General features: G+C 42.3%; 1 protein-coding gene across 3 annotated transcripts in view; it reads right to left on the bottom strand.

Annotated features, from left to right (window-relative positions):
• Positions 1-1,285: 1,285 nt before the first annotated feature.
• The window catches only part of Sncaip (synuclein alpha interacting protein), a 148,051-nt gene continuing 133,072 nt past the window's right edge, over positions 1,286-16,264 (bottom strand). For 2 of the 3 annotated variants that reach the window (XM_057789301.1, XM_057789302.1), the window contains exons 9-12: positions 11,521-11,613; positions 9,919-10,978; positions 8,652-8,722; positions 1,286-1,958 (exon numbers count right to left, since the gene is read on the bottom strand). In XM_057789301.1, the coding sequence (XP_057645284.1) occupies positions 1,874-1,958; positions 8,652-8,722; positions 9,919-10,978; positions 11,521-11,613 (1,309 nt within the window). In that variant the 3' untranslated portion in view covers positions 1,286-1,873. The remainder of the gene's footprint in view (positions 1,959-8,651; positions 8,723-9,918; positions 10,979-11,520; positions 11,614-16,264) is intronic. The other variant, XM_057789303.1, reaches the window with a different exon arrangement.

The following is a 16,264-nucleotide window of genomic DNA, read 5'->3' on the forward strand; positions in this document are numbered from 1 at the left end:
TGGGCGTGGTCTCATGTACTATAAGTGTACACAAAAAGCGTGTGTGGGCCTCTTGGCTGCTTTGGTTCCAGTTACCAGCGAATGCAGAGGACTGCAGATTTCTACTCTTTCTGTGAGTTTATCCCCAGATAAATAAACCTTTGTTATACTCCATTTCAGGCTATTGTGGAACTCTTTTGTACATCAAGAGAATGTTAATACTCAGGCATCTGTACTGGTCTGCCCTTAGGGTCAGGACAGGATCCATCCTCAGCTGCAGCCACTAAGAGCACTTCTGTGCATATTTGCTGTGTTCCCTTATAAAAGGTGGGCCTTACCCACCTCCCATCTTTCTGTCTCTTTCTCTTTCTCTGTCTTTCTCTTCTGCCACTCATGTCCCTATGGAGTAGTCTCTGACCGCCCTCTACCCCTTCCTTGTTCCCTTTTCTGCTTCTTCTCTTTTCTCTTCCAATAAGCTGCTCATGTGAGCCCTGTTGCATGGCGTGATTTCTTTTTACAGTGTAGCAAGGATAATGAACAAGCTTTTTTACCAATGTTTCATCTGCTGTCAACTAGTGGTGTAAACTTTGGACACAGAACTTACATGTCCTCAAATAACATTTTTTCCTTCCTTCCTTCCTTCCTTCCTTCCTTCCTTCCTTCCTTCCTTCCTTCCTTCCTTCCTTTCTCTCTCTCTTTTTCAGGTTGTCTAATATAAAACAGGAATGATGATATTGCCACATGTGGCTAGTGCACAAAAGACACTCAAATATTAACTCCCATTCGTCATTGTATTTAATTAAATCAAGTAGGCCCACATTTGCAAACCTAACCATCATATTCAGACACTGGGCCTGCTCTGTGCACCAGGACACACAGTGGCCCATATTACATAACACAGACAATATGAAGACACCACTATGGCAGTTTCTGAGCTCATAGACCATGCCAATGCTTTGAAAATAAAACTCTTTTAGTTTCAACAGAAATGTATTTTTCCACGATAAGATGAACCTTCCTGTAAGTCATTGCTTACAGGGATTAAGAGGTCTATGTCAACAATAAGGCTGTTATAAACTTAGGCTCCACACTGTCTCCCACAGGAATTAGACAAGCCTCATGATGTGCTGGAGGCAGAAAAAAAAAGTGACCCAAGAAAGGACTAAATCTTCGGTTGTTATGTGTTTTCCCATGTCAGCACTGTGTTTTGAGAAGGCAGAGGGACGCCTTGCTCCACAAACTTGTTTGATCTTCCTGTGCTTAATGAAGTATAGAATGTTTTATTTGACCCCCACCCCAGGAAACAAGATAAACAGGCCAGTTGGTACTTGATATAGAGTATCAGCAGTCAAAATACTTGCAGAGCCTTTTAGAAATCAGAACATCAAAGATTTAATAGGAAGTCGATGCCCCGTACTCATACGTGGCTATTAACAATGTTTTATTTTCTTTATTAAAAAAGTAGAAATGACAGAAAAAAAACACACTCTTGACAGAAAATAATACCAGTGACCTAGACTCACTGAGCTGAGCCAAAGCTGCCCTTGTTATGGAGGAAGGAAATATCAATCAACACTAGCAAATCCTCATGCAATTGACAGAACACCAGCGGTGTCAGAGCCTGGGGGATGTGCGTCGAGAAGGCTGAATCAGCCAAACAGCAAATGTTTCAATGCACACATTACCCAATCATGTTTTCAAATAGCATCTTAGAAAACAAAGTTCTATATACAGATATGGTCCAAAATGTATCTTATGACAAGTCTCAGATATAAATTTAAGGCATCCAGATATTCGGCTCTGCTGGTGAGGTGTTGTTTCCGTGTTATTGCCGCCGTCTCCAGGAACTCTCGGTGGTGGCCAGACGGCATGCATAAGACTTATAAAAAGTGATCTATAAGAAGAGTTCCTTTGATTCTGACTCAGCATCATGCTTTCTGCCGTAGGTTTTCTTCATGTTTCTCTTGATGTCATTATGCCTAAGCAGAAGAGAAACCACAGGCCAAAATTAGATAAAACCATGGTCAGGTTACACGACGACGCTGCTAAACAGCTCACCAAAAATGGAAGTTATCCATCCCCAAACCATCCTGAAGAGCAGCACTTCATTCCAGGAGGCAAATTAGTTGCTTTTCATACACACTACTGTTTAAATGTAATGAAAGCAGTCGTGATATAACAAGGCACACTCACTGAGCACATTTGAATTTGGCTCCAGGAGTAAATTCTTAGCCACACTGATTAGAGCTCAGGAACTCTGTAGTCAAGGGGATTTTTACCAGAGACAAGCATGATAGGACATATAATGGTGCTGGTTCCACGGAAACAAGAGTTTTGTTTTTGTTTCTGTTTTGTTTTATAGTTTCAAGTGATTTCAAGGAATCACTGGTGACACTGTGGATTTTACAAGAAGCTGGAGTCTTGAAGGTCTGAAAAGGATGCTTTTAGGAATGACAGCAGCCTGGCATGCTGAAGGACCGCAAATAGGTGAAGGTATGGGAAAAAGAAAACGCTGAACCATGAGTGCTGCTTCCAGCTTAATCCCGACTCTATACTGTGGAAGAAGAGGACAAAGAGACAGATGTTCTTCTATGAGTGATTTTCCTTCTGGAGAAGATACATTCATTTTCATGATGTATTAGATGCATCTATTTAAAGCTTCCAGAGAGGAGTGAGCCTTATTTCTGGGCAAGCCTGTCTACTACTAAGTTCTTACTGCTGCTACATGAGATATGATCAAAAGCTTCTTTCTGGTAATGGTTCTAATATGTAGATGCAGGACAAGCGTAAGAGCGTGGCTTTATGACCTCAAAACCACACTTGCTGCTTGATTACTGGTATGGCTTGGGCATGGTTAGAATGCGTCCCCAAGGCTCATGGCTGTAAACTTAAAGGCAGCTATGGAACCTAGAGGAAGAAATCTTGGGGTTCCAATTGAATACTTGTGGGTTCATAAGAAGCGTCAGTCAGGGGATGTAGCTCAGTGGTAGAGTGTTTGGCTAGAATGCATAAAGCCCTAGGTTCAATATCCAACTCTCAGAGAAAAAAAGAAGAGAGAGAGAGAGAGAGAGAGAGAGAGAGAGAGAGAGAGAGAGAGAGAGAGAAGAGGGGTGGGAAGGAGAGGCTAAAATAAGACTTACTGTTAATACGAACTCTTGAGCCAGACTGTTCAAATTCAAATCCTGGCTCCACGATTTATAACCATCATTACTGTGTAATCTTGGGCAAGATGCACAATTATCTATGTCTTTTTCCAGTGTGCAAATGTGGGTAATAATAGCATCTGTCATAGATATCATTGTGAAGATTGAAAGAGCAGAGATGTGTAAAGCGTCTGGAATATTCACTGACCCATTTTTATCATCCGTAGCAGGATGCCAGTAGATGTTAGGGACACTGACAATTTCTATGGCATTGCATATAGGAATAATAGAATGCTGAAGAAAGTCGGAAAGAAAAGGCATAGCACATTCAGAAGAACATGAACAGTGGATGGAGGATGAGCTGCAAAAAGTTGACAGCTTTTTTATTTTGTCCTTGGACAATTCCTACATGTATATAACATACTCTGATCACTCCCTCAATTCTCTCCTCTCTCTCTCCCTTTAGAAAAGTGTGCCCCTCCGTCTCTACCAGTTCCTCTCTGAGACTTCTGCCCTTTGCTTTTGTTTTGTGACTCATTTAATTTAAACAGGGCCATTGGTGTGAGCATTGGATTAAAGCAACCTGTTGAGGTGGTTACAAGAGGAACTAGTAGGCACACATTTGAAGACAGCCATTCCTTCTTCTCAAATCAACAAACAGTTCAATAGGAAGGGGTGAGGTCCCTCAGCCCTTCCTCATATAACGTTTCTTTTTATTATTACTCAGATGTATTTATATAATCTTGATGAGAATCCAATTAAATAAGTTAAAGAGTTTAGTCCTTGAAAGGGTATCTTTGCTTTGAGATAGGGGACACTGCTTTGGACACCCACAAGTGAACCCTCTTTCTGCAGGAAAAACCTAGTTTGACTAGAGAAAACCAAGTGTCAACCAAGTGAACTGTTAATTTAATATGAGACATTTAATATGATAATAATTCAGTCTTCCCCGAATCCTTCAATTGCTCAATCTTCAATTGCCATAATTCAAAAGAACAAAAGTGGGTAATTCTGGCACAAATCATTCGGATAATTGTTGTGCCTTGATTTCACTCTTGGATATGAAATCACATTCCGAGTGACCAAAATTAAAAAGGAGGAGAGTCTTATATTTAAATAACTGGTTTTCAAGTGTTCCAGTGTGCTGAATCATCTAGGCACACACTGTATTTCCACAGCACGTGGCGCTCCCACAGCGACTTACGGGACCAGTGTGCCATGGTCTGCAGCCTGCCACTCATTCCCCCGCTAACCAAAAGAAGAGCTTGCTAAGTGTGCTCTCTCTTCCGGCTTTACTTATAGCCAATCTGTACAATTTATTTACTGAAAGGGGGAATTGTGGTTCAAAATTAAATATATACTTCAATACTCAAATAGAAGTTTACTGCAGAAGACTGAATTCAAATGTATCCACAGAGCATAATAACACCCCTCTCCCGGTAGGATAGTAGAGACAAGATTTTGTCCTTGCTTCCCCCCCCCACCCTTTATTCCTCCTTTTCATCTGTTAGGCTCTTTTTCTTTCCAAATATTTACGAAGCCTCTTCCATATGCCAGACACCATTCCAAACACTGGTCTCTCAAGGGGGACTGCTCTCACGGAGCTCTGGTATGAGTTTATTCCTATTCTCCTGGGAGTGTCTTCACTATGACCTGTCTGAGTTCAGAGGCCATGCCTTACTTTGGGAAAAACATGTCTTTTGTGTATGGGAGTGCACATATGGGTACATGTTTATGTAAGTACAGCTGTGTGCATGTGGGTATGCATGCACATGTGTAAACATGTGTCTGGTGGTCAGAGGACACCCTCAAGTGTTGTTCCTCAAGAGTTGTCTAACTTCTTTCCCGGGCTTTGTATTTCTTGTTGGTATGGGGCTCACTGGTTTTGGTTGGTTGGCTATGTATCAGGCTGAGTCTGCCAATCTGTTGACTCAGTCTTGGGAGTACAAGTCCACACCACTCTGACTGACACTGTTAATGTGTGTTCTGGGTTCAAATCTTCATGTCTACACAGAAAGTACTTAATCGATTGAGCTGTTTTCTCAATTCCCCCAAATATGTGCCTTATTGATAAAGATGCTGAAAAGAAAGGTGTGGCTTTGTTAGCTAGGAGTAGGGATGTAACGTATGAGAGAAGAAGGTTTGTATTTGTGATAATTTCAATCAACCTATACACCTCTACAATTCAGCCTTCAGAGAGATTATGGGGAGTCCCTGCTCTCACAATATCCTAAGATGTCCTTAGTAATGGCAGACTAATAGTATGGATATGGCACTGGGAGACATATTTCTTCTCTGAACGTAATTCACAACTGAACCTTCAGGAGTGGGAAAAACAGAGAAGATGAAGAAAGGGTGATAGTCAAATAGTCAGGATAAGCAAGCTAAAGAACGCATCCTGGTAGGTTGGCTTTGGTTTCCAGGGAAGATTTCTCCTTTCTTCTCTATGAGCAACAGCAGACGAGTCACACCGTGGACATCAGCCCCAGCCCTGGGCCAAAAAGATAATTCTCTTTGAAGTAGCATTGGGAACCTTGAAATCTATACAAAGTACTTGACATTAGCTCTTGGCTCTAGGCATATAATTCTTAAATGGCTAATTCATGGGTAATATAAAGCATTTTAAGCATTTTGATGGCTTCATGTGGTTTTCAAGGAGTCCTCTAATGTTGGTGCTAGGATAGGGGTATGACTTCTTCAGGAAACAGTGCCACGTGGTCAGAGAGGGTGTTATTGGAGGTAGCCAAGGTGGAAACAAGCTACCATAGGCAGAACCCAAGACTTCATTAGTATTTTAAGACCAATGATTGCAAATATTCCCCCAAAGTTGCAAAAACTCCAAGTCAACTTATCTTCTGTAAGAAAAACAGAAAAGATAGATTTGCTCCCTGTAAACCAAGTCATCTTCCAGAGTTGACATACTGAAGAGGCTGTTCAAAGTGATGAAGCTGAAGCTGACTTTAGAGGCCATTGAAATTCAGACTCTTTGCTAAGCACACTGTGATCAATTTAGAAAAATAAGTAGCCAGCAGAAGCTGCAAAAAGAGCTGAAAAACAGTCTTTAAAATGCTGTATTTGTCACTCTTTTTCCTTCCTCTCTCTTATTTTTTTTTTAAATTTTTTTTAAGACAAGATTTCGTTGTGCAGCCCTGGCTGTCCTGGAACTTTCTCTGTAGACTAGGTTGGCCTCAAACGCAGAGATCAATCTGCTTCTGCCTCCCAAGGGCTGGGATTAAATGTGTGTGCCATCCCTATCTGACTTCCTACTTTCTTTTTAGCTAGAAGAACTAAAAATAAAATCCTTAGAAACTAAACTAGACTCTGATCCCAGGGTTCTGGAGCTACTGCCACTGTTTCATCTCTGCTAACAAGAGGGTCAGTAGCAGGGAGCTGTCAACATCTCCACCCCAAGTTGAGGGAGCCCTTTACTATTTCAAGGAGTCATTTGATCTTCTAGCAGGTTCTTAGGTCAAGATTTGACCGATACATGAACCCTTACACTCAGGTAATGCTGCAGGCACCAGAGTTAATTATGTATTACTCATTTAAACATTTCATTCTAGCCTCAATTTCTTCGAGGAATCTTTCTTTTAAGTAGAGAGGCATTCTTGGTTCATCTGTGGAGTGGACCAGGCTTGTGCTAGACGCATGCATGAGATGCAGAGACAATAGGAAGAACTTAGTCTCTCCAGTGTGAAAAACAAACATCCAACAAACAAACTCAACTCCTTTGTAATGGAAACCCATGCCAAACTAAGAGCTTGGTAAAGTGTGCATGAGAGTATAGGGCAGGGAGAGGAAGAGGTCTGGGGGCTGACTATACATGTTGTTTGAATTTTCTAAGTTTTTAGCATTGAATTCAAACCTTGTCACTACACAAGGCCAGTAAATCTGCTAGCTTAATGACCAAGCCCTTAGAAGGACAGTTCCTTAAGTGCCGTAGGAAAGTGTTATACTCCTCTCAGACATCCAAGTGGCTCTGTAACCTCATTTTGTGCACTGAAGTTTCGTAATCCTATTACACTAAAATGCGCAGCTTTGTTCTTTTCCTTGTAAAAAGACAGGGTGAAATATTTCTGGCGGGAAAATCTGTCGTGACACTAATTATCTTGTTCCCAGTTGCTGTGGAGCCTGGAAGCCACAAGAGGCATTTTCCTCTCTGCTCCCAGGGGGTTTGCCAAGTCTTTGTGTTTTCCCTGTCTTAGGGACAAAAGCAGAATTTTCCAGGCACCAAGAAGACCCATGCATCCCAAGACAGGCACAGGGGAGGGTGTAAGAATAGGGACCGAGGCCAAGAAGAACAAAAGGGGGAAAGCATCGATGTTTGGAAGGACATAGAACTTTTCTCTGCCACTTTCTCATCTCTAACACTGGCCCAGGAGCCTCTGTCACGGGATGGCAGGAAGCAGTCCTGACTCTCATGTAGACTACCTGCTAGTAGCCAGCTGGTCACCAGTGACTATTAAGAGTCTAAGACTGTTCCTTTAATGCACCAAATTAACGAGACCCCTGATGACATTCCGTAACATGACTAATGTCTGTTTTCCATTCAGATTGGGAAGCAGACTAAATTTGACCTAGAGAGGGCAAGGAAAAAAAAGAAAGAAAGAAAAGGAAGATCTTCCGGAAATTCAGTATTTTGAACTAAAATCTGTATGTATAGTAAACACATTCTTTGAGGGATTTTGGAGGAATGCTGAATACCATGCAAAGGTTTTCAAATTATTGAAATGTTTTAGACCCAACAGTTTGCTTTTAAAATGGGGTTTGACGTTAAACGCTTCTCAAATAAACCAGTCCAAAGGCACTGACCACATTAACTCAGGCACCTTTCCTGCCACTTCACCCCCTTCCCGCCAGGTCTGGAAACACATGCTGAACCTCAGAAGAAGTCCCAGTCACTGGCTACAGGCTCCTCTCTCTTGTATGTATATACTCTATGCATCTGGGCTTGTGAACGTTTCGTTGGAGGAAGACCCTTCCTTTATCGGTGGATCTTCATCCTAATGGTGTCTGGACTGGAAGCTGTTCACCGTGCTAAATGAGAGAGCTTCTGCAGAAGCAGAGGCGTGCTTCTTCTCCCAAGAACAGCCGTCCTGACAAAAGGCACCTCCAGTCTGTAAGTGGTGCTGAAGCAAAGCCGCAGCTCACACTCGAAGTTCTGATTTCTGACGGACAACTGGCCCCTTCTACCCATGACTGAACCTAATTCTATACTTACTTGGCACCATGCTCCCTTAAAATGCAAACCAAAGAACCAAAGTCAACTGAGAAACACAGTGAGTTTACGTACACAGTAGATTCTCCTGAGATGCTGGGATAAAGCCCCTCCAATGACTACCGGTCACCTTTCCAGGATCTAGTTGCCACCTGAACCCTTATCTCTTTGTGGGGCAGGGAAGACTTGCAAGTTTCTTCTCCCTTGGGGTTATCCCCTGCTGAAAAGGGTCGCAGATGCATCATTTCAGAGCGCATGCAAATCCAAGCAAAGGCATGGGCGTGCCTCACGGTGCGCCCCACGCCACATACCGTTCATAGCCACGCAGACGTTCTTCAACCAGCACGTTAGAGGGAAGGTGGATACAGCTGCTGTACACCTCCTAGAGAAGCGCAAGTAAGAATTATCTGAAGACATGCAACAAGCTCTTCCCATGCAAGGGTCCCGGTTAATGCAAGACATGCAGGGCACATTCGAGGGAAGGTTTGTGGGAAACTGCGGAGATGGAGATGGCTTTAGTGTTATTGCCGATCCTGAGATCCTCTTACGTTATTGGGGGGAGAAAAGTTAGGCTTTAATTTTTTAATGCAAGAAGTCTGCTGTCTTAGCTGGCGTGTGCCCTTTCTAGATGTAACCAATACGTGGTGAAGTCTTTCATTTCAAGGGAGTTGGTAGATAATTTAAAAGTCAGTGAGGAGGCCGTTGGAGAGAAATTAAGCAACACTGGATTTGGCATCACAGCAAGAAATACAGACAGTTCTTAAGACTATGCTGTAATAGGAATTTAACAACCCAAAGAGGAAAACCGATAAGCTTCGGACACTACTGGGCGGCTTAGTAACTGCAATTGTGAAAGGATCCAAGGCATTCCTTCCGCAGGGAGCTATGCATTTTGGCTGCTATACTGTTTTTGGTGGCATGACAAGCACACAGCGTGCAGAAATCGTTGCCTAAAAAGATGTTCCTATCTCTTCTTCATGGGTTACAGATGGGTTTCCAAGAAATGGTGCTATAAATGACTTCAACAGTGACTTCTGCCATCTCCTGTATACTGGCAAGTACTTCAGCCTCTCCAGTATCTAATCAACATGGAGAGATCTGTGTAGTATCATGCCAGGTGGCAGTCCCTGGGGGAGGGTCATTCATTTCAAAGGTCACTTGAGGTAGGTAGCTTAAAAATGGGCTTTCTGTTTATTTGCCTTTAAGCTGGGCTCGAGAATACCAGGTCCACGAGAACAAACTCTTCCCGAGGCAGAATCAGAGCCAACAAAGGACTGATTTTATGCTGATGGGTAACTTCATCTTGTATGAATGCCTCCCAGTTTACAATTCCTAATGCCCAGAGCACAAGAAAAAGGGATCAGAACGAACCCGTGATTTCTTTCCCCACTTCTCTCAGCATTCTCCAAAGGAATGTGCAAGGGTATATATTTTAACCTGGCATGTTTCATTAAAAAATATATGGATTTATGAGTTTTGAGGTGACCCTTTCAAGATGGCACAAGTCGGTAACCTGGGATTTAACAATAACACAATCAATGAACAGTCATATAAGCACAGTTTGCAAATAGCACTCACGGGCTTATTCCTTCCTTTGCTAGCAGGGCTCACAGGGTTTCCCTTGGCATCTGCCGTCTTCCTTCCAAGTGATGTTAAGGGCAGTGTGCAGGTCTTCAGCTGGGTGGCTGGCTGGTAGTTGTTATTGTTGTTTTGATTACCACTTAAAGTCTCCATGATGGATCGGAAAGTTCCAAAAGGTCTTTTTATTTGTTCCCCTGATTCACTAGTCCTCTGGGGGGCCCTGCCCCTATCTCTGTCCTTTTCTCCGTTTAGTTCAAGGCTAGTTTGCTCCATCTGCACGACAGGTTCCTCAAAGGTGACTCTGAGTTTTGAGTTTTGGGATGTCCGGCGTTTGGATGATGGAGACTTGAGGGCACTCTTGGGGCTCGTGGCAACTTTCTGGACAGTGGAACTGTCGGGACTGGACTGAGTAGGGTCTGCAGAAGGCTGGGTGGGAGGAGTCAGCCCCAAGCCTGGACAATGGGAGTCCAAGTCTGGTTCACTGCTCTCTGAAGTGGGAGATGGGCTGTGCCCATCCAGGGATTTGGAGGCCTTTGTACTGAAAGGAAACCTGCGTCCTGATGGCAGAGAGTGTTTCTTTATCATCAGGTGTAAGTTTTCTGCGCTGTCCATAGTCTCCACACTTTCCACAATGGGCTGTGGCCTGGGCCTGTCTGCTTTTCTCACAGGAGTATTTTTGGGGTCTTCAGAGTTGTTTGAGTCTGTATCAGACTCACTCAATGACCTCTGCATCAGCTGCCTCAGTCTGGCTAGCTTCAATTCTCTCTTCTCCAGGGGAATTTTTTTCAAATTCCTGGAGGATGCCTGAGCATCCTGGAATTCCAATGACAGCTTTTCCTGGGTGCAGACATTCTCTGAGATTTCTTTTCCCAATAACTGACGTAGGATTTTATCAGAGTCTTCATCTTTTCCTTTGGTCCTAGCCCTGCTGGATGCTGATAAGCTTCCAAGAACTTGTATTCCCTCCTGGGCTCCTGTTTTGCTCTTGCCTGTAGCCTCATCATCTGCATCTAGGATTCTCCACTGGGACTTTCTAGAAGGTGGTGAGGAGGGTGAACTGAAAGGAAGATGAAGGAGATGTGAGATGATTTCCTACTGCACTGAATTCAGCCATAAGTCCTTGCACGACCTTTACTATGATTAGCAGTTTATGGCAAACAAGATGGGAGTTACTTAATGGTTTTTCAGAACAATTAGCAAAGACTCCATTCTTGCAGCTGTAGCTAGAACATAACACTTCCCAAACTTCATCGCTACAAAATTTGTCTTTTTTATTGTTTATCCACCACTTTGTATGAATTTTCTCACTTCTGTTTGCAACAGTCTAATAAAGCTATATGCCTTTATTCTCATTTCATAGGTAAGGCAGCAAAAAGGAACATAACTTGTTTGTAGTCAAAGCCCAAAGAAATAAAAAGGCTGAAGACTACCTTAGGCCCTGTGACCTAGACACAGACTTCATTGTGAGAACATTTAATTTATTTTTAAAAGAACAAAATGTTTCCTGATGTCATTTTCTTGAAAGAAAAACATTAAATGGAATACTAGAGAAAGGATTTAAAGATTTCAAGTACCCAACAATTCATTGACTGGTATTACCTGGGTGAAGAAGGGAGTGATTTGCCCTCTGATTTTTGGGCTTCTAGAAGTTGTTGGAGTTGGCTCTGCAGTGTGACACGCTCCACTGTCTGTCTGCAGGAAACAATCAAAGAACACAGTGTCTGAAGCATGGCCACTGCCAAAACTAGAGGGAGAAGAATCTTCATGAAAAGGCAGTAAATGGCAATCTATTCAAAGGCCTTAAAAAGTGTTTAGTCTCCATTCTTATGACTCAAAAAGCTTTTCAAGGAAGCAATCAAAAGTGTTGAAAAGGACATATTAACGATGAGCTATGAAGAAACTAATAACTCCTGAGTAAGAGTAAAAGAATTTCAATCATTTCTGCAATGGCAATATTACTTGAATACTGAATACCTATGAGCATACAAAAAACTCGTCTAATATTTGTATGTGTCTATTATACTCTACTAGTCTTAGATGAAAAAGAATATTACAAAATCCTATGTGTAATATAGTTTCCTTTGTGTGTGTTTGTGCATATGTGTGTGCACGTGGAGCCCTTCGGAAGTTGATGCTGAACATCTTCCTCTGTTGCTCTCCACCTTAGTATTTGAGGCAGCGTTTCTCACTGCACTTGGAGCTCATGGTGCAGCTAGAATGGCTGGGCAGCAGGATTCAGGAACCTGGCCATGTCTGCCTCACACTGCTGGGATTATGGGTGTGAGCTGCTAAGTAGCTATAGTTTTAGGAAGAATTTCTCTTTCCCCATCAGCAGAACAGAAATCTAGAAGGGTGTATTTCAAAATGATACTTTTGTTTTCTAAACGATTGACTTTGCTGTTTGCTTGCTTTTGAGACAAGGTCCCTCTGTGTAGCTGCAGATGGCTTGGAACTTGCTATGTAGACCAAGCTGGGCTTAACCTACTGAGATATAACTACATCTGCCTTCTTACATCTGGGATTAAGGGCACAGGACACTTAGCCTAGAAACTGTTTGAATTTTAGAAGAGTTTGTAGCAGTTCACTAATCATAAACATAAACAAAATGCAACACAAAATACCTATGTGTACTTTGGGTAACAAATAGCTTTGTATACTCTTATATAAAGAACAAATAATGCGTGATAACACTCCATTTCCTCTGGACATAGGAGTATGTATATCAGAATATGCTTTAAGTCAAGAAAATAGGCTAAAAGTGACAGCTACAGGATGAAAAAAATCACTTAGAAAACATATTAATTATTGTAGAAATTGGTATGAATCAATCAAATTGACTCTTTTTTTCTTTTGAGTCAAGGTCTCACTCTGTAGCCTTGGGTGGCCTTTGGCTCACTGTCTAGACTGGGCTGGTTTTGAACTCATAGAGCTCCTTCTGCTTCAGCCTTTCAAGTGCTGGGATTAAAGCAAATTGACTCTTATTCTACAGGAATGAGAAGCATTTATTGAATGCAGTAAGCAGTATTACTACAGTCCCCCAAGAGTGTCCATCCATGTCCAAATTCCCAGAAGTCAAAAACATGTCAAAAGGGAGCTGATACTATCTATAGCTGATGCTAACATAGGAAGGTTTCGTATGGGTTTCTGGGGTAGACTGTTCTACTCATGTAAGCCTTTTACAGTGAGGAAGTATAAGAAGGACTTGACCCTGCTGCTGCTGACATACACAGAGAAAGGAGATTATGGGCTACAGGATGCAATTGGAGGTGACCCCCATCTAGCAGTCAGAAAGTAGCAGGAACCTAGTCATCCAAATGCAAAAAGCTGATTCTATAACAATCTGAAGGAGCAGAACATACACTCACCTTATACCCTGTGCTTTAGGAAAGTGGCCTGTCAACTTTTAGATCTTAGCATGACAAGATCCCTGTTGACATCCTATCTTATAAAATATAAGGCAAACTTGTCCTATGTTAAGTTACTAATTCTGTGATAATTTGTTATAAACAACAGAAAACTTACATGATTAGTTCAGCATCAAAATGGTAACAGCTCTCTTGAACCATGGCGTAGAACTAAATGAAGGGTTTGCAAGTATTCCTACAATGACTGTCTTATCTTAGTATGGACTAGAGGAAGCCTGGTGTTCTTGCAGGATCATGCTGCATACACTTTTTTTTTTGTCTAAATGTACATCTGTGGAGTCAGATCCTGATAACATCTTCCACAAGTCCTAAGCATCTTTGTTTTTCTCATAAGCAGTCAGCATTATTTCTAACAATTCATGTCCCCAAACAAGCCAAGTCTGTAATCTTATTTCATCTCACCTACTCTGTCAAACTCACTGATTCAAACTTAGACATGGGGCTGAACAGACGGCTCAGAGGCTAAGAGCATTTGATGCTTTTGTAGAGGACCTGGGTTTGATTCCCAGCACCCATTCTGGGTCACTCAGAGCAAATTGTAACTCCAGTTAGGGGTTCCAATGTCTTTTTAGGTCTCCCTGATGACCTGCACACACTTGGTGCACAGATATATATTCAGGCCCACATTCATACACATAATATAAGAGCAAAAATCCATTTTAAACAACAATAATAAAAACAAAACCAGGAAGTTGTTCAAAGCAAGACCTATCAAACTCTTAATGGACCATAGAGCCCATATCTTAGACTTGGGAGTCACTAAGCTTTTGGAACAACCATTCAGCTCTGTCCTTTTAGCATGATTTTAACCTTGCCTAACACACAGGTGAACATGTGTGGCTGTGTGACAACCACACTACTTACAAAAATTGGTGGTGAGCAGGCTTTGCCCAGTTTACTATTTGCTGACACTGGCTTAATATAGGACTAAATATACTCTGCTTTGCTAGCTGGATACATACCAGGTTTGTGTGTGCGTGTGTGTGTGTGTGTGTGTGTGTGTGTGTGTGGTATTTTAAGAGACAGAAATAGGGGCTGGAGAGATGGCTCAGCAGTAAGAGCATTAACTGTTCTTCCAGAGGACCTGGGTTTGAATCATAGCACCCACATAGTGGCTCGTAACCATGTATACAACTCCAGTTCCAGGTGATCTAATGGTCTCTTCTTCAGGCACCAGGCATGGACACAGTGCACAGATAAAACACTCATACACAGAAAATAAGCAAAACAATGAATTATAAAAACAAACAGGAAGGCAGACATTATTAAGAAAGATAAAGCTCTCTGAAAACATGAATGACCAAGTGGGCTAGCGAAAGGTGCACACTCAAAAGTTGGTAGAGGAAGATTATACAGTCACCTTTCAAAAGATTTATTACATATGTTTTAGGAATTGTGACAGAATTTTAAAAAATCCCATGTGACATCAGTTATGTTACCTGTCAGTTACAATCAAAAGAACAATGGAGGACATTCTAATTCCCTAGATTTGAAAGAAGCTTCTAGAAGGCTCAATCATTCATAATTGCAGAGAGAAAGCTGTATTTGCATACTGTGTCAGTGTGTCAGGATTGCTATAAAAGTATCACAAGTCTGGGGGCTTAAGCAACAGGAAATGTTAAAAAGATTTTTCTTTGTTTTTGTTTTATGTGTCTGCGTGAACAGTTACATGTACCTAAGTGTGTGCCTTGTGCCCTCAGAGGTCACAAGAGGGTGTCAGATCCCTTGAACCACATGATGGAGATGCTGGGAATGATCTGCAAAAGCATCATGGGCTTTTAAGTACCAAAGCATCTCTCCAGCCTCAGACAACATTAATTTATCAGCTCACAGTTTGGGAGGCCTAAGTAGTCTGAGATAACATTGTCAGCCATGTTGGTTCCTTCTGGGAGCCACGATGGTGTCCATCCTGTACCCTGTGTCTGTCTCCTAGGGTCTAGTTTTTATTGGTGAACTCTGGTTTCATGGTTTGTAGATATTTCCCCATGAACACTATCTTCATGTTCACATGGCATACCCTCTGGGTATATGCCCATTATTTATAGAGATGCTAGTCACCAGGTTAAGACTCACCACTATAACCCCACTTGAACTTGCTATCTTCTCCGAATATCTGATTTCCAATTAAGGCTACACTAAAATATTAAGGTTTTGGACCTTCCTGGTGAGACACAATTCAATTCCAAATACTAGGTTTACTAACAGGGACTTTAGTAGGGTTGAAGTTTGCCATTTCTAGACAGTAGTAATGGCTATAAAGGAGTTGGGAACAGTATTATAATAAGGAGAAGCACTCAAGGCTAACTGTCCCCAAAGCTCACACTGGGTAAAACTCAGGTGTAGAGAGTCGCGTGGAGTCACACCTGATGGCTATGTGTAGAGAGCTGCGTGGAGCCGCCCCTGATGGTGCTGGTTCCCACCCTCCGCGATCCCAAAAGTGAATGCTCTCTGTGATAATCAACTCCTAATATCAACTAGGCCTGACTTATGCTATTATCACACAATGATCGTCAGCTGCTTGCATATGCATGAACCTATGGACAGTGCCCAGGTGGCAATTCGGGGTTGGCGGCCCTTGCCTATTTAAGGGAAGGGAGAGGTTTGCCCAGGAAGAGAGAGAGAGAGAGAGAGAGAGAGAGAGAGAGAGAGAGAGAGAGAGAGAACGCATTGTCAAAAGGTCCTGAATAAACTGCAGCAGGAAGAGCTCCGGTGTTGCGTCCTTCTTGCTGGCCGAGGTGGTACGTGACATTCAGGTGTGTTCAAGCTTTGGAAATGACTTCCCTCCCTTGCCCTGCTACCCATGTCCCACAGCATAAAGGCCACAGAGCTCCAGGACTGCTTCATGGGATTTCTTTTCACACTTCCGGGTTTGCTCATGTCACAAAAGTACATACTACACGGAAGGTCAGTGCCTACAA

This window comes from Chionomys nivalis, chromosome 14 (genome assembly GCF_950005125.1).
Source record: "Chionomys nivalis chromosome 14, mChiNiv1.1, whole genome shotgun sequence".
Lineage (NCBI taxonomy): Eukaryota > Metazoa > Chordata > Mammalia > Rodentia > Cricetidae > Chionomys > Chionomys nivalis.